Source organism: Haliotis rubra, unplaced genomic scaffold, assembly GCF_003918875.1.
Source record: "Haliotis rubra isolate DU_JTF1 unplaced genomic scaffold, ASM391887v1 Scf22, whole genome shotgun sequence".
NCBI classification, from domain to species: Eukaryota; Metazoa; Mollusca; class Gastropoda; order Lepetellida; family Haliotidae; genus Haliotis; species Haliotis rubra.
In genome coordinates, this window is record NW_025766225.1 from 1,742,624 (window position 1) to 1,763,400 (window position 20,777).

The 20,777-nt window shown below is 39.4% G+C and overlaps 1 protein-coding gene across 3 annotated transcripts in view; it reads left to right on the forward strand.

Annotated features, from left to right (window-relative positions):
• Positions 1–3,113: 3,113 nt before the first annotated feature.
• LOC124277297 (transcriptional coactivator YAP1-like) overlaps positions 3,114–20,777 on the forward strand; it is a 43,853-nt gene continuing 26,189 nt past the window's right edge. For 2 of the 3 annotated variants that reach the window (XM_046712948.1, XM_046712949.1), the window contains exon 1: positions 3,114–3,726. In XM_046712948.1, coding sequence (XP_046568904.1) covers positions 3,296–3,726 — 431 coding nt within the window. In that variant the 5' untranslated portion in view covers positions 3,114–3,295. The remainder of the gene's footprint in view (positions 3,727–20,777) is intronic. The other variant, XM_046712950.1, reaches the window with a different exon arrangement.

Sequence of the window (20,777 nt, forward strand, 5' to 3'; positions counted from 1 at the left end):
AACTACATCATTTTCCCTACAGCCTCGTCCACTTGCAGTGCTAAAGCCCTAAATGAAGCAAGTCTAGATTTCCTCAGGTTTTGAACCTCTCATGTCACTGGGGCTCCTTTTCAATTTAAATAGGATTATTTCTTACTATCAAAATTATATGTATTCAGAGGCTAAGCGTTAGTTTAGCGTCATTATACTACTCCAGTTTATGAAAATATAGCCGGGCGGTTCTTATTTTCAGAGGGTATATTTTATGAAACATTTCAGTTCTCATCTCGTTTTCATCTCCCTTCTTAAGACCTTCCCGGGTTCCTGCTCCACATCAACATATCGCCCCTACATTCCTTCAGACGACGCAAGTCGCTTCATGTGCTTTCGGATTTCTTCACTTCCTGAAATACACATATACAGAATCCAGCCTCGCTTCATGCACGTGAGTCACATCCGTCCACAGAAAAATGTGGATGACAACTAAATTTTTAATTTACTGGAGTTCTATAGTATTATGATATTATAACGTAATTTAAACTTCAGCCTCTATGATCTGAGACAATCATAAATAACTCTGTGAGTGTGTGTGTGTGTGTGTGTGCGTGTGCGCGCGCGCGTGTGCGTGCGTGCGCGCGTGTGTGGGTCTGTCTGTCGTAGGTGTCTGTCTGTAGACTCGTGCGCTTGTGTGTGTGTGTGTGTGTGTGAGAGAGAGAGTGTGTATGTGTATGTGTGCGTGCGTGTTGGTGTGTGAAGGTGTATGCGTTTTGTGTTTGTGCATACGGTTCGGCCTGCGTGTGTGTATGTGTGGGTGTGATTTTATTACTAATGTTTTATACAACTGTGACATTTGTGTCTCATAGGCCTTATGGCCGGATGCTGCTTTTAAATTCATGCAATAATGTACCGTCTTTTTTAATGTTCTGCAGCATGTGACACAATAAACTATATTTCTTCTTCTTCACTATAAACGAGGCGCTATTTGTTAAGGAGATTATATATATCACAGGAGCTATTTAATCAAGAATAATGCATGGTTACACAATTCGACAGTTGAAATAAAACTCGCGGGTTATTTACATACGAGTGTAATTGAAATGGCGGGTTGGAAAAAGCATATACTTATGTTAATGGGGACTAAAATGAATCAGACAACAACTTGTTTACCTACGGGGCAATATCTGCTATAATCCTCATCACTATCACATATATACTGTCGAGGCCCAGTAGGTCTGATATAATAAGGGGTCAGCGCGTACACGCGGTACCTGCATGTTGGTCCGACCAGATAGACAAATACCACAAAGGTATAATGGTAGGTATTAGAACTAAAAAAATATGTTTTATCACATCAGTTAAGATGTTACTAATGTTTTACCATGCACATCTTAAATGCGTGAGTAACACACACACACCCTGTCTCTCTCCCAAACACACGGGTGGACAGGCTCGCTGACTTGGTTGACACATGTCATCGGCTCCCAATTGCGCAGATCGATGCTCATGCTGTTGATCACGGGATTGTCTGGTCCAGACTCGATTATTTACAGACCGCCGCCATATAGCTGGAATATTGCTGAGTGCGGTGTAAAACTCAACTCACTCACTCACGCAAACACACTCGCACGCAAACACACACACATCTGTATATATGGCGAAACCCACCCCTCGGGGTCGCTTACACAATTACACAATGTAACCATATTAAGGAATATGAATTTTAAATTTTTCAACCTAGACATGCATGTTCGTTTCACTTAAAAAACAATAAAGCATTATCACAATATCGTGTTTTGGAGTTCCAAATCTACGACCACTGATTCGTTATACACAAGCATTCTTAATTATCTATTTTATGTTATTATTACACGACAAAGAAGTATATGGACAATATTCAGATAATATTATTGGTTAATATTCGCTTCCAGATTACATGAATTTGTTGACAAATACACGGTGGTTAAAGTTCAAAATTAAATTACTACAGTTTAATCTACAAGCATGAAGTTTTCTTTTGTGTTCCTGATTCAGTTGATAAGATATTTACAAATATAAAAAGACAGCCCTATTCTCGTATTCAATTTAATCCTTTGTAAAACAAGATAACTATGCTGAGTCCACTTTTCAAGTTTTATGAATAATAAAACTGAATCGGTTAAGGTGATGCAAAATGAATTACCTAGAACAAAGAAAACCAAAAGATTCAGCAAAGCATTTCAAAATCAATAACCTCAATCAATTATTCAAAATTGTAAAAATCGACCCGACCCATCTTCTCGGTACCTCGGGAAATAAACGTGATAATCACCGGTTGTTTCACGCACAATGATCTCGTGCAATACGGACGGTGGTAATTTATCTTGTCCTCACGTGCGCAGCGGGTGCAATAAACACTGTTGTATATTCGGGTCACTTGCTATTTACCCGTAGTACACACTTACTATGAAGCACGTAGGTCGCTAGCCTCATTCATGAGCCGCCCATTCAGCCGAGCGTAGTGATTCATTGTTACGTATTTACGTAAAGATGCTTTAAACACAAAGTTTTCACATTTAGGAAAATAACACTGTTAATTCACGCCCCCGTTCGACGTTATGTCAAATGAGAGAGACATATGACTGACAGGTTAAGTCGTTTCAATTCGATCACGCAAAATTCCTTATTTGGAAACAGGCAAAGCCCCCTGCAGTGTCATTCTCGGGAATTGGTCAGTTCTCTTAACCTCGGCCCGCCCCCAGCTAATTGCCAACACCTTTGCGATGACAGTTTGATTAGGTCACTCAAAGGTGTTTTCTTTAATCAACTACTGAACCGTAGCGGCCCTATTTATTGACTAATTTGCCTAACCTTAGTCTCATTTCGCTGAAACTCAGGGTTGGTGAACGTCCCAAATGGGAGAGCTCTCATGACGTCAGCTGTACAAGTGACCTTGTTCGTATCCGCTCTATATAGTCCGTTTAACTCACATGTTTAATTTCCGCAAAGCGTTTGCATAAATTACTGTGACAAACGACTATTACTCATCACGTTCTATCAATTGTTCAGAATTGCAATAGCTCCACTGAGAGGAAAGTGAGCGTTCGTTTTCTCCCGGACTATTTTCGACCTCGGATGCTCGTACCTGTTACACTAGTAGTGATGCGGTGTGGGTAAACTCAATTTCGTGCTCACTCCAATGGTGACTCGACTCACCTCATTTCTTGCCAGGAAAACTTCGGGATTTACTGCTATTATTTTCGTGAAAGGGGAGGAAGTCTTGACTGGGAGCATTAATCAGACTCTGTTTTGTGTGATTTGAGTGAAATTTTCACCCAAAATGTCGCTCGAAAGGACAGAACGTAAAGGTTCTCAGGTAGTGCATGTGCGGGACGGAAGCGATCAAGCATTCGAGGAATTGTTCAAAGTTGTGATAAACCCTCCAGAAGATCCCACAAAACCATCGCCAGTCCCTCTTCGGATGAGAAACTTGCCCGCTTCTTTCTTCAAACAACCAGATAGTCAGAAGAATATTGTCGATGGAGACATTTCAGGGTACCCGTCCCCTCCGAACTCAGTCGCAGGAATGGCTGTAGCTCACAGTCGGGCCCATTCCTCCCCTGCAAGTTTGCAGCAGACGCTTAGCGCGGCTCCACCTCTACCCCCTCAACACATGCGACAGCACAGTTACGACCTAGTGACAGAAGATCAACCCCTACCCCCTGGCTGGGACATTGCTAAAACATCGATCGGACAAAGGTACTTTTTGAAGTAAGTCGGCGAAAGTTGGTAACTCGGGGCTCGGCGAATTTTGGCCGCCATGTTGGATTTGGTTGTGCACATTATTGTGAAGTTGACAGGTGATGTTGAGAAATGTTCCCTGTTAGGTCGGTTATGGGATAACAGTTTGTTTTTGTCTTCAATAACTGATTCCTTTTTCGGTAATTTGTGGATGAATGGGTGTCGTAGATATGTCGTATAGGTCCTTTTTTAAAAGTTGTTTACTTTGTGTCAGAAGTTTGTTTATTCAACTGTCATTCAACCGATTTAAGTTTACAATGCTCTGGTATGACTATTTTAGTGTAATCCAAGTGGTAATTATGTTCGACATTGTTTCGACTTTGAAGCTACGATGTTGTTGATAAATTACTTCATAGAAAGTTTTATGGATTTCCAATCACCAGGTATATATCATAATATCACAGTATATCAAGAGTTAAAAGTTGTGAAGTTTTGAAGTAAGACTAGAGTGTTTTCAAGCCACTCCCTAGTCAAGCACAATAAGCAGCAATAGTGTGTGATTAATCGGTTACGATATGAGGATGCAAATAAGGTACTTATGTTTGTAAATGTACGGACATGACGAGATCAACAGTTGTGATACAGCTGGTACATCCTGCTGTATTTCCTAGTCAGTTAGCTACACACTTCATGATGAGGAAATATCATAATCTGGTTTTTGGTGTCGTACATTATTTTGTACTTTCATAAATGATAGTCACATATACCAATTATTGATGTTATGGATATGACCCACTTTAGGTCATTATTTAGAATAATGTAACTTTGGGACATTATGTGCTATTATAACTTGACATGCTTGATCATGAGGCAATAACAGTTACTGTTGAAATAGCAAGTAATTTGATCAAAATGTTGCACAATTTGTATATGTTTTCAAAACTTGAAAGAAGCTGTTATTTAGTATACAAATATTGAATAAAAGTGTTATTTCATGGGGGGAGATCACAGAAGTGTGAACATTGTATACATCAACTTAGTTGACAACCATGTGATATTGTCCATTATGTTGCATTAGCATCCTCAGTAGGGAAAACTGGGAATTTTGTCAGGTTGTATTGGGTCACACTTGCCTCTAGCCTGAGTCCAGAATCTGTATGAACCAGAAATACTTATGAATAATTGAAAAAAGCTGCAGTTAACACTCAACGAAGCGATTGATTGCGAATAAGATCAATAAAGGACATGTGTGTGACCGACACATTCTTTTTAAAAAGGTTAGAAATGTTATTCAATGTGGCATACAGTCTAAAGATATCATTTTATGTGTAATATTGATAATTCTCAGTGTTTTATCAGCCTTTTTTCAAAATGTTTAGATAAATTTTCAACATGTCCTGAAAAAAATATTTAAAAATTCAAGTTCCAAACTAACGATAGTGTGATAGTATATACTCATAAATACTTGAAGCGAAAGTCAAGACAGATATTTACCAAACTTATCTCTTCATTGTTGGTCAGTGGTGAATGTGGGTTACAAGTGCTCCCCAGCAGCCTATGCTGGTTGTAAGAGGAGACCAAGTGTATTGGGTGGTCAGGGATAGTGACTAGTCGATTGCACATCACGATTGTCTGATGTTGCTTGCAGTATCAACCACCAGGTTGGCCATCATGTTACCTGGAATTTTTCTAAAGGTGGGTGAGAGGCGACTAACGAGATCGGGTGGTCAGGCTCGGTGACTTATCGGTCCCCAATTGCGCAGATCGATGCTCATACTGTTGATCACTGTATTGTATGGTATAGACTCGGATTATTTACAGACCGCTGCCATATAGCTGGAATATTGTTGATTGCGGCGAAAAACTAAACTCACTCACTCTAAAGGTGCCGTTTAAAAAGAAACAAAATATTTTCAGCCGCCACATCAGTTTGTTAATGGTAGTCGATTTGTCCTTCAAACAACTTTAAATTACATCACTTGCTTGTTAGAGGAAAATTCGGGAGTTTCAAATAATCTCCTACCGTCTGTCAATTTAATAATAACTCCTGAAAGAAATTTGGAGTAACTGTAAAGCTGGAGTAGGTTGGAATAAGTCACAATTATTGTAGTCAGCTTTTTATTCTTGGTAAAAATAGCCATGTGGAGATATTTTAGCTGAAGTTTGATATGACGTCAATAGCACATGGTAAATATGGATCCTTATTACATTGGTGGGTAATAATGACAATGGGCTATTGAGGAAGTGTTGGATGATTGTCCCGATTGTTTTACTGCTTGATGAGTGGAAGTCGACTGTTGAGAACTTCCTGTGGGGGCAGGGAATCGTAGGACGTGTTCGCTGATTTCGATTTCGAAAAGTGGAAATAGTTGGTCCAAGGGTTGTTTCTGGTCAGTCGGATGGTTTTATCTGTGTCACTATGTGTGGGATGATGCTGTTTGATCATCGTGTACATGAGGCCGTATCAAAAGCAGAACACAGTGGTCTTTATAAAAGCGGGGCTGAGCTAAAGTCTGGGGATTTACCTTGGTTTCAGGGGCCCCCACAAGAAGTGTCCTGTAAAGTAATGACATGCTGTAGTGAACTGAATTTATCAGGTTCTCCCCATTTCTTCTGAAGAATATGGCGTAATGAATGTTAATGTGTATCTCCACTGTGTTCCATTCTATGCATTTGTTTGTGCTTAAGTCAAACCAAGTCTTTTCATTTTCCTCTGGCTCTTTCGTGATGTTTACTGGTTAAAACTTATTATTAGAATCAGTTAGGACGTTCACAATGTGTGAAATAGATGTCTATATGTTTTCAACAAGTACACAACTTCCACGATCTTGTAGAACTTGTAATCCTGGTAATTTCTGGGTCATTTGAATAATATATTTTCTGTTGTTTTTTTCTGCAGAAGTTCGTAGCAATACTGAATTGAATCACAGCATATCTATAATTGTAATGATACAAATTTTATTAAACCCCACAAGAAACAGTGTTACTGAAAAAAAACTAAATAGTGAAATCCAATTATGAAATCATTTCAATGTTCAGCAACTACTCACAACTTCTTTCAGATTTATCTTTATGATTGCAAAGTTCATAACTTAGAATCCTAACATAAAATAGAGAAGTCAGGAAAATTTGATACAGTTTAGGTGCAGTCTGTTGAAGCTGTTCACTACACCCCTTGCAACATGTGTTTAGATCTCAAACATTGTGTTACCATGGAAACCACAGTGCAAATCTTGGGATTTTGTAATGGAAGGAAGAAGCCAGGCCAGGGTAACCTTATCAGCTCTGTTGGTGAATAATTTATACCCGCGATAAAAACACACATATTCTGTCAGGAGAAGGACTTTCTTTGTCATTGAATTGAGAAGTTTAACTTTACAGAGGGATTATACTATCTCAAAAACAATTTTCAAATTTGCTTCCAAGGCCCGTTTGTCCTGTCGACTTCATGTGAGACAGAAGATGAGGGGTGGTGTCGAGGACCTGAGGATATATTTGGTTTTTGAAACTCAATCCGTGAAATGCTCCAGCTTATCAAAGGAATGAATCATTTATATGCTCATCTTGTCTTTGATTGGCTGGCTTTTCTTGCCCCACTGGCACCATCCATTATTAATGTTCAATAAGAATATACAGTAGGCTTCCATCAGGGAGAACGATACGACTAATATCGCATCGCTAACAACCATGTTATGTTTTCATTCAGGTTCATGTGCAACTTTCATCCCCTTATTCCCAATGAACATAATTCTAGTCTCAGATTTATAATACTGACAAATCTTATATAATCTGAAAAGGAAAATGTCTATTTTCATGACAGTAAATGTGGCATGTTGATAAAAAGCAATTTTTGCAGTTAACATTCACAGTTTTATGATTTAATGTGAGCTTTGAAATATCTTTATTTTTTAAAAAGATATTTTAAAAGATACAGATATTATATGTGTGTGGATACTTGTCAATAAAACAGATATCTTACGAGTGAGTAAGGATTAAACTTGGCCTGGGACTGACATTCTGTTTCTAGTTGTTCGATCAGAAATTCCCATAGTCTAAGCTCACGGTTTACTGTTACTCTGAAAGTAGTTCCAGCTGCCCATGAATACATTGAGCTGTTATTTGCAGTGCAGGCCATTGCACTCGATAGTTGCCACTCCCAGGTGGGAAAAAATTAATCCTTTTTGATCTTCTTTCACCTTTGTTTCTGGGATGCAATTTCAGTAACCTTGACAAGAAGAGGGTTGTCCCCCCAACATAAACTGTCTATGCTTGTTTGTGTACCCCCCTGTAAACAGTCAATTAGGACAGCCCTGGGGGATCACTGTTATGGGGTGGGGTTGAACTGTTGGGGGTCAGGTCTGCCCTCAGGGGTGAGGCTTGAGTGTTGTGGGTAATTAACAGCAGGTGTGAGTTAGTGCATGATCAAGTAGGCGGGGTGGGACAACAGATAAGAAGAAAACAGTAATAATTTTTAACACATTCTGTAACCATGGTAACAATCAAAATTTAAGTTGTAAATTTTGTATAGAAGTTTGTCTTTGGACTAAATACATAATAAAACAATCAGATTTTTTTTCGATATGAAAAATGAAGGTGTTACATTTAAAGTCAATTTCTTAATACGTCAGCAACACTGATACTTCACTAACCATCCTGAAGTTATATTTCATAGTTTTTCCCCTTATTGGTTGTTTTGCTTGGTTGATGCCAGTCTTCAAGGGGTTTATGATGTTTGTGTGTATGCGAATATAGGTCACAATAATGTCTACCTGTGTTTACCAGCGTTTACCTGCGGTTATTGACTCCCCACTTGACCCAGTATAACGCCACAGGGTAACTTCTGCCATCTACAGCTTGGGGTTTATTAATAGACCAGTCAATTTGTAACTCTTTCCTTTCCCCTTTGGGACATCATTTTACAATTTTTTAACAATAAGAGTTTGATGGGAGATATGAAAAAATGATGATTGATAAGTTTAAGTTGGGATTTGTGCAAAGAATATGTAAATAACATTTCCAAAATGTTAAAAGAAATCTTTGTTTTATATACCTTTTTGCAAACATAAGGCTCAAATTTAGAGCAAGGCTTAGATTGTGTTAAAAATATGTTCAAAATGTCATTGGTGTTGGGTGTGTGGGTTTTTACGTCTTTTGCCCTCTTTCAGACGCCTTGAACATGGAAAAACTTTAGTCTTGCCTAGACTTTGGTGTAAAACATGTTCTAAATAATTTGTTTTAGTTTTGAATCTTTTGCCAACTTTTGAAAACCCTGAACATGAATAGAGTGAGCCATGCTTAGAATCTGATAAAACCAAATATAAACGGACGGAGGCCCAGATAAGCTGCATATTCGGGTAAAATACGCATTGAAAAATAATTGTTGCGTACCAATTACGCATTTAAAATGTTTATTACACAAAAAAGTTTAAAACAAATGCGCACAGAATATATTTATAAACATCGCTTGCGTAATGAAAAAGACATCGATTGCTATCAAGTTGTAATGTTAGTATAGGATGAGTGATTTTTTATGAAATCATTTCCATTATATTTAAGTTGGTTTTGATTAGGTATGACATAAGGCAGCACATACCTGCTTAGTAAACTTACTCAATGTCATAATACTTAGGTGAGTAAATTGACTGAAATACGCACATATTTGAAAGCAGTGGGTAACGGAAAATGAATTACCCACTCAACATTCAGTACCCATGATTACACAATGCCATTTAGAAAGTGGTCAAATGCAACATATGTTATATTTTACTAAGAAAGTGTAATCCCAAATATAACATATGTTGCATTCAGTACCCACATGAGCTAAATCTGAACGGATACCTGAAATATACAGATGATCATTGAATCAAATCTGTTGTGAGATGTCATTTATTATTTCTGAGTGGAAGAGATAACTAATATTTTGGTTCAGTCTACTGTCCAAGAAATTGGTTCTTAGCTTCCATGATATCTCTGGTTGATTCACATCAAAAGAAACCTTCGAGATAACCTCAGTTGCATGATGGGAATTAACACCTCCATTGGTCAGATAAACAGGTCTTCAGTACATTTTCAGGCAAATGGCTCAACCTCATGTCAGGAAGATGACCTTCATTCAAGAAGAAACTAACTTTAGAGTCAAAGTTCGTTATAACCGAGTTGTATCTGGGCTTAATTGAGAATAGCACCCTTCTATCAACACCATTCCTGTAAGAATGGGTATTATCGCCCTTCCTCAGTCAACCCACCCCTATCTGTCTGGAAGCCTACCCATGCTAACACAGGGTTGTCATGTCCAGTAGTCCTGTAGTGAAAACTTACACCAGTTGTATTATCCTCAGGTTTAGTTATTTTTATCAGTTAAAATAGGCACTGGTTCTGTGGACCTTGTGTAACTTTCCCCATAGTAGAATGAGTGAGTGAGTATGGTTTTATGCCACTTTTAGCAATATTCCACCAATATCACGACAGGGGACACCAGAAATGGACTTCACATCATAGTTAAGGTTTCATATGGACGAAGAGAAAACTTGACATTTGAGGGGTTTGAAATATGTTTTTATTATGAGACCTGGTGGACTGAAATGTTAGTTTATATCTGTTATTTTCTAAATGCCATTTGTCTGAAATGAGTTGGGAGTATTAGGATATACCCATGTATCGTCCACCCCAATTGAGGACACCCTTAAGTCCTTAAGACTTATAACAGGTATCGGCTGCTCCACCCAAATACAACCACCCAATAAAGCCACCCTATCATTAAAATCTATCATCTACCCCCAACAACCCCACCTAAATAAACGCACCCCATAATGCCACCCCTGTGGGAGTATCGCCTTCCGTCTTCTCCTCCCCTCCTTCATGCATGTACCCACAATGCCGATCCTCTGACAAGTTTCCATTTCCTATGCCACACCTCGACCACACCTACTGCACTCTGCGACACCCCATAAATCATGAATACCTGCCAGGCATCCCTGGCTAGGACCCTGCTCACATGGCCGGAAATCCCAGAGACCCAAGGCCACCCAGGAAGGCTGTGATCAGACCCTTCTTCCCTTCTTGTTTACTGACCTTGACCTTACCTTTGCCCCCTTCATGGTGTGCTGTAACCCTTGTTTGACAGCAGCCCCTGAAAGGGCTTTAATGGTGGTGTTTTTGAAAGTGGGATGACACCTTGGTTGGTAATATCAGTTTGTTTTGGTTACATTACGTTTGTTGATTTGCCGCTATTTGAATCTTAATCAGCTGCAGGATATTTTGAAAGACTCGTCAATTTTCCATTCGTTCCAGTAATAGGTTTCTGTTGGATCTCGTTGGGGGCTGGGTAATTCAAGGAGGCCATTTCTTTTTAAATACAGCTGGGGCTTTAGATTACCATAGCAACAGAGGATTAAATTTTGGTGATGAAAATAGATTTATATGTATAAAACACCACTCGAATGTCTTGCCTCACTGGAAAAATATGAGATAATGTGTGTATGGAATGAAAAATAAATGTATGCAGTATTTGCCAGTCTTTTGACAAGGGTAAATATGCAACCTTTTTATCAATGTGTTTTTTAAATAACTCATTTACCTGAGTTCTATTTTGCCAAGAATATTGCTGTATTTTGGAATTATTAAGGTGAAAGATTTTGAGATGACTTTGACCAGATGAATCTCCATTTTCATGTGTTATTCAAGGGGTTTTAGTGGACGTATCAGTCAGGTTAGCATGGACAGTACATAAGCAGCTTTATTACCATGCAAGTTGGTCTATGGGTGTCCCGCACATGTGCAAAGTTATGCACTCCACTCGAGAGGAACACAGTTTTTTGCCATCAACTCGATTTGCAGAAACAGGGAGCTCCCAGTGCAGAACACAGTTGTGGTAGGATCTGGTTACGCAGTGAAGATATCCCATCATTCTGATTGGTCGATAATTATGTCTGCCTGGAAGTGAACTATTTCTGTAAGGAGTTTATTATGATATCGACACAGTTGAAGGAGTACTTAATGATAAAGACTGAATATGAGGATATCTCCCTTTGGTTTTGATAGCAAGAAAATTAGACTGTTTGCCTCAGCAGCTGTGAACATCAGGCAATAATTAGTGGAAATGTTTAAATGTTAAGATTGTCTGTCACACTGCTCGTTCCATTTATCAGTTCCCAATGTTCTTGACCTTAAATGCTCTCAGTTTATGATCCTAAACCTAATCTACTCCAAAACAAAAAAAGAGACTATAGGGCAAAGAACATAACAGTTATCCTGTAGAAGAAGCAGTTTATCTTGTTGAAAATATATTGGCTTCTGTTCCTGTGTGATAAAAGACAGAATGCATGATACAACATGTGATGCCAAGTTGGATATAAGCACTCGTATTCACCAGCCACTTGGCATAGCGATACACAATTGATAATTTTGTTGTTTTAATCAGCTGTAGGACAATAGTACTAGTCTCATCCTGACGCACTGCTGTTAACTCTGATAACTTTAACGCCAGGTGTGGGGTCGTTAAGTAAGACCTTCCTCAATATATTTGGACAGTAGGTAGTGTGTTGTTCAGCCTTCAGGATTCATGTAAGTTTACGACTAGATTGCGCCGAGGAAGAGTAAAACTCCATTGATAGTAGTCTATAGTAGTCTTCATTTACTACAGCAGAGACTAATGGGATTGGGTGGTCAGGCTCACTGACTTGGATGGCACTTACCATTGTATCCCAACTGCGTAGATTGATACCCATGCTGTTGATCACGGGATTGCCAGACTCGATTATTTACAAATCGCCGCCATATGGCTGGAATATTGCTGAGTGAATACAGCCAAACCAAACTAAACAGATGGGTGCTTAAATTCTGAATTTGTACACAATGCTTCAACTTTGATACAGGTAGGAACTGTGAAGAAATAATGACTGAAGAATTGAACAGTTTTGTCTCATTCGAGCACAAAATGCTTCAAACAATTTGAAGACTACAGTGAAATATGTTTATCTTGAGGGACGAAAGATATTATTATCAATTTCTAATAGCACTAGGGTGGTGGGGTAGCCTAGTGGTTAAAACGTTCGCTCATCACACTGAAGATCCGGGTTTGATTCCCCACATGGGTACAATGTGTGAAGCACATTTCTGGTGTCCCCTGCCGTGATATAGCTGGATTATTGCTAAAAGCAGCATAAAACTAAACTCACTCACTCACTCTAATAGCACTAATGCCTGTGGAGCAGCCTGTAGACACACCAAGATGCCAGTATAAAACTAGTGTACATCTAGGCAGGGTAATAATCGGTTTAACATATATCAAGGACATTTCCTCCACCATGTCAGGTAATCTTGGAAGTGTTGACACATTTATGTGTCGTAGCGACAGTTTGGGCGTCGTTGTGAGCATCATTGTCTGTGAGAGGCCTCACCTAATGCTGAAGTGGTTGTGACAGATTACTCCACACCCTTCTCCATTATGCAGTGTGTGGTAGTGTGCATAATTTGACGAGCTGTGTGTGTCGGGGGATGTAGGTCTTCACAGGGGTAGTCTGTGTCTGACAACGATTCGCCTTTTTCATCTCAGCTGCTGTTCAGCCCAAGTGTTGCCAGTATTAGTTAAAATTCACCACTTGATTTATATATTCTACAATTCAGGTTAGGTATTGTAAGGGCCCTTCTTTGTAATCCAGGTGTGTCTTGGATATAAGAGGATATCAATTGTGTGGTGTATCACAGCGTATTAATAAGATTAATTACCTGCTGCTCATTAAACTCTGTACTGTGCAGTATTCCAGTTATGTGACAGTTGTCTGAAAATAATCTAGACCAGACAATCCTATGGTAGACACCATGATCATTGATACACACAATGTAGTATGATTACTTGGTTGACTGGTATAGTATGATGGTTTGTTTCCAGATTTATTGATATCGTATGACGGTATACCTCCTGGTTGAGTGGTATAGTCTGTATACAGCCTGGTTGATTGATATAGTATGATGGTATAATACCTGGTTGAGTGGTATAGTATGATGGTATACAGCCTGGTATAGTATGATAGTATACAGCCTGGTTGATTGATATAGTATGATGGTATAATACCTGGTTGAGTGGAATAGTATAATAGTATACAGCCTGGTTGAGTGGCATAGCCTGGTATGATGGTATAATACCTGGTTGAGTGTATGTATAATACCTATGATATGATAGTATACAGCCTGGTTGAGTGGTATAGTATGATGGTTTGTTTCCAGATTTGATTGATATCCTGGTTGATGGTATAGTATGATGTACAGCCTGGTTGATTGGTATAGTATGATGGTATATGGCCTGGATGAGTGAAATAGTCTGATGGTATATAGCCTGGTTGACTGATACAGTATGATGCCATATTGCCTGGGTAACTGGTACAGTATGATTGTATACAGCCTGGTTGATTGGTATAGTTTGATGGTATATAGCCTGGTTGACTGATACAGTATGATGCCATATAGCCTGGACGACTGGTACAGTATAATTGTATACAGCCTGGTTGATTGGTATAGTATGATGGTATACAGCCTGGTTGATTGGTATAGTATGATGGTATATAGCCTGGTTGACTGATACAGTATGATGCCATATTGCCTGGGTAACTGGTACAGTATGATGCCATATTGCCTAGGTGACTGGTACAGTATGATGGTATACAGCCTGGTTGATTGGTATAGTATGATGGTATACAGCCTGGTTGATTGGTATAGTATGATGGCAGGGTTCGAAATACCCTATATATTAGTGTGCCATGGCACGGTAAATACAGAAATGGCACGGCTAAAAAATGTTCTCGGTGCCCTTTTGACACGCCTAATTTTTTAAGAGACATAACTCACATTTAGTCATTTAATCCCCAAAACAATTATTTTTTTCCAAATTGAATAATACCATACATATATGAATGCTCCCCATTTCTTTATTTAACAATAAATTTCAAATGATCATCATCATTGTCATTTATTCTAAAAACTTGTGGGCATACTCGATTTCAGAAAGGCACACCTAAAATATTTGTCTGGTGCCTTAAGGCACACTTAGAAAAAAATGTATTTCAATCCCTGGATGGTATATAGCCTGGTTTAGTGGTATAGTATGATGGTATATAGCCTGGTTGACTGATACAATATGATGCCATATTGCCTGGGTAACTGGTACAGTATGATGCCATATTGCCTGGGTGACTGGTATAGTATACTACCCATCAAAAGTTTAGACTCACTAGTGTAAATGTAGCCACTTACTTGTCCACTGTTCTAAACTAGCTTTTTGCAAAATATTCCATACTGTTTAAAGGTACTGTTTAGTTATGAACTGGTGTATTGTAAAACATATTCGTAACATTGAAAAGATTATTGTCATGAGTTCAGTAAATGATTAAAATCTGTGAAAATTGGCGAATTCTTAACAAAACTTTACACCAAAACGAATCTGTTCACATGCACGACATTTGCTCATGCCTTTCGCAATTTGAAGCATCATCCTTGTGCAATTCATCTGCATAAGGTTTTCAGTTGGTTCCACCAAGTTGGTGGAGAAATTCATCTTCGATGTAACCACATACATATACATAACATATAGTGAGTGCTTTCAGTGAGTCTAAACTTTTGATGGGTAGTATATGATTGTATACAGCCTGGTTGATGGTGTAGTACGATTGTGTTCAGCCTGGTTGACGGTGTAGTGGTGGAGGGACCTACATGCAGTGCCTGTTGACACTGAGGCTGTTCACCTGGTTGGCCCAGGAGAGTGGAGAGCACCGTACCTGGTACGCTCGCTGTCACAAACAATATGTCTTCACGCTTCACGTGAGTTTAGTGCTTCTTGCCAGGTATATTTAGGTCCTCGTGAAGTACCTGGGCTCTCAGGACAGAGAGGGGACTGTTTGCTCCCTTACAAACATAGATTGTCACATGTGGCTGTGTGTTGTAGGCTGAATATTAATGAAGCAGGGTTGGACCTACTCTCCACACATTTGGGTCATCAACTCAGCATGGAGTCTTGTGTGGGATAGGGATTGTGTTGGAGCACAGTGTGACCTTGTCTACACGCTGACACAGCAGTTTCCACAGTCAATAACAGTACCCACACTCACACACAGTATACAACTGTCAATATTGTACAACAGTATACAACTGTCAACATTGTACAACATATACACTGTCACCAACATAAGTATACAACTGTCAACATTGTACAACATAACACACCTGTCAAACCCAGTATACAACTGTCAACATTGTACAATAGTACCCACACTCACATCCTGTATACAACTGTCAACATTGTACAACTTTATACAACTGTCAACAGTTAACAACAGTACCCACACTCACACCCTGAATACAACTGTCAACATGTTACAACAGAACACACCTAGTATACAACTATCAACATTGTACAACAGTACAAACCTGTACATTTTACCAGATTAAGTGTATGCAAAACCTGCAACATTGTAGGACAATACCCAAAGACACCCATGTATACAACCTTTAACATTGTATTACAATACCCACAGACACCCATGTATACAACCTTTAACATTGTATTACAATACCACAGACACCCATGTATATAACCTTCAACAATGTAGGTCAAAACCCACAGACACCCATGTATACAACATTCAGTATTCTAGGACAATACCCACAGACAAAATATGTATACATCAAGTATACAACCTTCAACATTGTATTACAATACCACAGACACCCATGTATACAACCTTCAACATTGTATTACAATACCACAGACACCCATGTATACAACCTTCAACATTGTATTACAATACCACAGACACCCACGTATACAACCTTCAACATTGTATTACAATACCACAGACACCCATGTATACAACCTTCAACATTGTAGGTCAATACCCACAGACACCCATGTATACAACATTCAGTATTCTAGGACAATACCCACAGACAAAATATGTATACATCAAGTATACAACCTTCAACATTGTATTACAATACCACAGACACCCATGTATACAACCTTCAACATTGTATTACAATACCACAGACACCCACGTATACAACCTTCAACATTGTATTACAATACCACAGACACCCACGTATACAACCTTCAACATTGTATTACAATACCACTGACACCCATGTATACAACCTTCAACATTGTAGGTCAATACCCACAGACACCCATGTATACAACATTCAGTATTCTAGGACAATACCCACAGACAAAATATGTATACATCAAGTATACAACCTTCAACATTGCATTACAATACCACAGACACCCATGTATACAACCTTCAACATTGTATTACAATACCACAGACACCCACGTATACAACCTTCAACATTGTATTACAATACCACAGACACCCATGTATACAACCTTCAACATTGTATTACAATACCAGACACCAATGTATACAACCTTCAACATTGTATTACAATACCAGACACCCATGTATACAACCTTCAACATTGTATTACAATACCACAGACACCCATGTATATAACCTTCAACATTGTATTACAATACCACAGACTCCCATGTATACAACCTTCAACATTGTATTTCAATAGCCACCCAGACCCATGTATACATCAAGTATACAACCTTTAACATTGTATTACAATACCACAGACACCCATGTATACAACCTTCAACATTGTATTACAATACCAGACACCCATGTATACAACCTTCAACATTGTATTACAATACCACAGACACCCATGTATACAACCTTCAACATTGTATTGCAATAGCCACCCAGACCCATGTATACAACCTTCAACATTGTATTACAATACCACAGACACCCATGTATACAACCTTCAACAATGTATTGCAATAGCCACCCAGACCCATGTATACATCAAGTATACAACCTTCAACACTGTATTACAATACCCCCAGACACCCACGTATACAACCTTCAACATATAACCTTGTTTCAATGTAGATTGTCAAATTGTTATCTATAGGCATACACACACACCCACCAGGTGCAACCTCTCACTCAGACTTAATAGAATCTGTTTCTTCAGATTATGCTCAGATTATTCCCTGGCATTGACTTTATATATTTACTGGAGGAAATAGCCCCAGATGTTGATTACTCAGCATATATTAAGAGCATAGTACCACCAACTAGTACTAGTTTGATGCAGGAATAATGTTGGAATTGAGAGACAGAAGTGCGTAAAAACTTCACTACTCGAAAGTAAATTCTTTCAAAGTTTTCCATTGTATTACTACATGTATTGAGTTAGGGCATGTTATTCGAACATGCGATCCAGTTTTCCCATGAGATTTGACGAAACTTTGTCGTCAGTTGTGTTCGATCACATCATGTCATAGCGTCAGTACCCATGTGATTTCCATCTGCATTGACAGATAAGTAGGTCAGCCAAATCGGTTGTGAGAGAGTAAGTTGTAAGGAAAGGGCAGTAGGGTATAGTGAAGTGCTTTGTTTCTCTAGAATGAATCATACTCTGGCCTAGTGACGAAGCTGTGGTTGATGCAGCTGTTGCTGTAGTGAGTTGATGTAGGTTCTGTGTAGCCTTGCCGCTCACTAGACCTCTAGTCCTGATGTCCAGGTGACACCAGCTAACGTGGCTAAACGCTGGGAATATAAAGTCAGTCAGTCTGGTCACTGGGGAAAAACCTTGGAATGCCTTTTTTTAAAGTTTGGTTATACATTCTTCAGCAAATATGATTTGAGTGTACATTGGTCATGTTCATGATTTCTGAATATACTAGAATATTTGTTTGAGATTTGGTGATGCTCAGATATAATATGAATGTAGTAATTGATGTTTTCATTTATTTTAGTCATTGGGAAAATACTTCAGGATGTTTTTTAGGTTGCTTTTGTTTTTAAAAGTTTAGTGTGGACTGTTCCTTTGTGAGTTCAACTTAGGTTTATTCCTGGGAAGCAGTTTGAGGTTTGATTGTCTAAGTGTACCAAATGCAACCATTGGCAGCAATTACAAAATGTCACATTTTTTCAAAAACAAGCTTTATGTCAGTTCAGAGTTACTCCCTCTTGTGATTCCAATGAAAAGTTTGATATCGCGAGCTACACGGCCCAACTTTCTCTGATCTTGTTTGCTAAATATAGGCATGCATTTGAGAGTAGTCGAGTGTGTGTTCTCTGTGGTGGATAGTTACAGCATGGTTTGGTCACAACTGCATTGTAGGCAGCAGCAGCAGCAGCGACTGTCTGTTTTCATGCATGAACGCTTCCTTGCCATAATTAGAGAATTATCCTACTCTGCAGAGATGGTTTTGATATGCCAAAACTCAGGCACAGTGTTGGTCTTTGTTAACAAGTAATAAATGCATGATAGTTTTAAGTTCTAGTACAGTGTAAGGAGATTTTGTTAAACCTGTATGTGTTACAAAATGAGCATGCTTGAAGTTGTAGTTTTGAGAGATACTGGTAGTTAGCTTGCCTTCATATCAGTCAGTGTTCCAGCTGTTGGTGTTAGCATGGTTTTTGTGTAGAGTGGTTTGAACATTTGTGTTGATGTGTTGAATATTGATGACAACAGCATGATGATGATTGTTATACTGATGTCTCATTTTATTGTGGTTTTGTTTCAGGAGTCTATGTTGATTTTTGTCAAGAAACTTCATATTGTTTATTTTGTATGTTGTTATGTGTGAAACACAATCCACAACTGTTGCATATGCATACAACATTCAGTCAGGTAGTACAGTGGTGAGTGCTCTCTCTGACTGCCCAGGAGATCGGGATTCTTGCCAGGTGCAGCTGCATCTATTCTGAAACCCACTGATGGTTGAACAAAACCACATTAATGACTCCCTAGTACCTCCAATGCAATAACTCCTGTACAACCTCCCATGCAATAACTCCTGTACAACCTCCCATGCCAGAACTCCTGTACAACCTCCCATGCAATAACTTCCATACAACCTCCTGTGCAATAACTCCTGTACAACCTCCCGTGCAATAACTCCCGTACAACCTCCCATGCAATATCTCCCGTACAAGCTCACATGCAGTAACTCCTGTACAAGCTCCTATGCAAGAACTCCTGTACAACCTCCCATGCAATAACTCCTGTACAACCTCCCATGCAATAACTCCTGTACAACCTCCTGTACAACCTCCCATGCAAGAACTCCTGTACAACCTCCCATGCAAGAACTCCTGTACAACCTCCCATGCAATATCTCCCATACAACCTCCCATGCAAGAACTCCTGTACAACCTCCCATGCAATAACTCCTGTACAACCTTCAATATGCAAGAACTCCCGTACAACCTCTCATGCAATAACTTCCGTACAACCTCCCATGCCAGAACTCCTGTACAATCTCCCATGCAAAAATTTCCATACAGCCTCCTGTGCAATAACTCCCGTACAACCTCCCATGCAATATCCCCCATACAACCTCCCATGCCAGAACTCCTATACAACCTCCCATGCAATAACAATAAACTTCCATGTGCAACCTCCTGTGCAATAACTCCCCATACAACCTCCCATGCAATATCCCCCATACAACCTCCCATGCCAGAACTCCCATTCAACCTCCCATGCAATATCCCCCATACAACCTCCCATGCAATAACTCCCATACAACCTCCGATGCCAGAACTCCTGTACAACCTCCCATGCAATATCCCCCATACAACCTACCATGCAATAACTCCCCTACAACCTCCCATGCCAGAACTCCCATACAACCTCCCATGCAATATCCCCCATACAACCTCCCATGCAATAACTCCCATACAACCTCCCATGCCAGAACTCCTGTACAACCTCCCATGCAATATCCCCCAAACAACCTCCCATGCAATAACTCCCGTACAACCTCCCATGCAATTTCCCCCATACAACCTCCCATGCAATAACTCCAGTACAACCTCCCATGCAAGAACTCCTGTACAACCTCCAATGCAATAACTCCCGTACAACCTCCCATGCAATAACTCCCGTACAACCTCCCATGCAATAACTCCCGTACAACCTCCCATGCAATATCCCCCATACAACCTCCCATGCAATATCTCCCATACAACCTCCCATGCAATATCTCCCATACAACCTCCAAT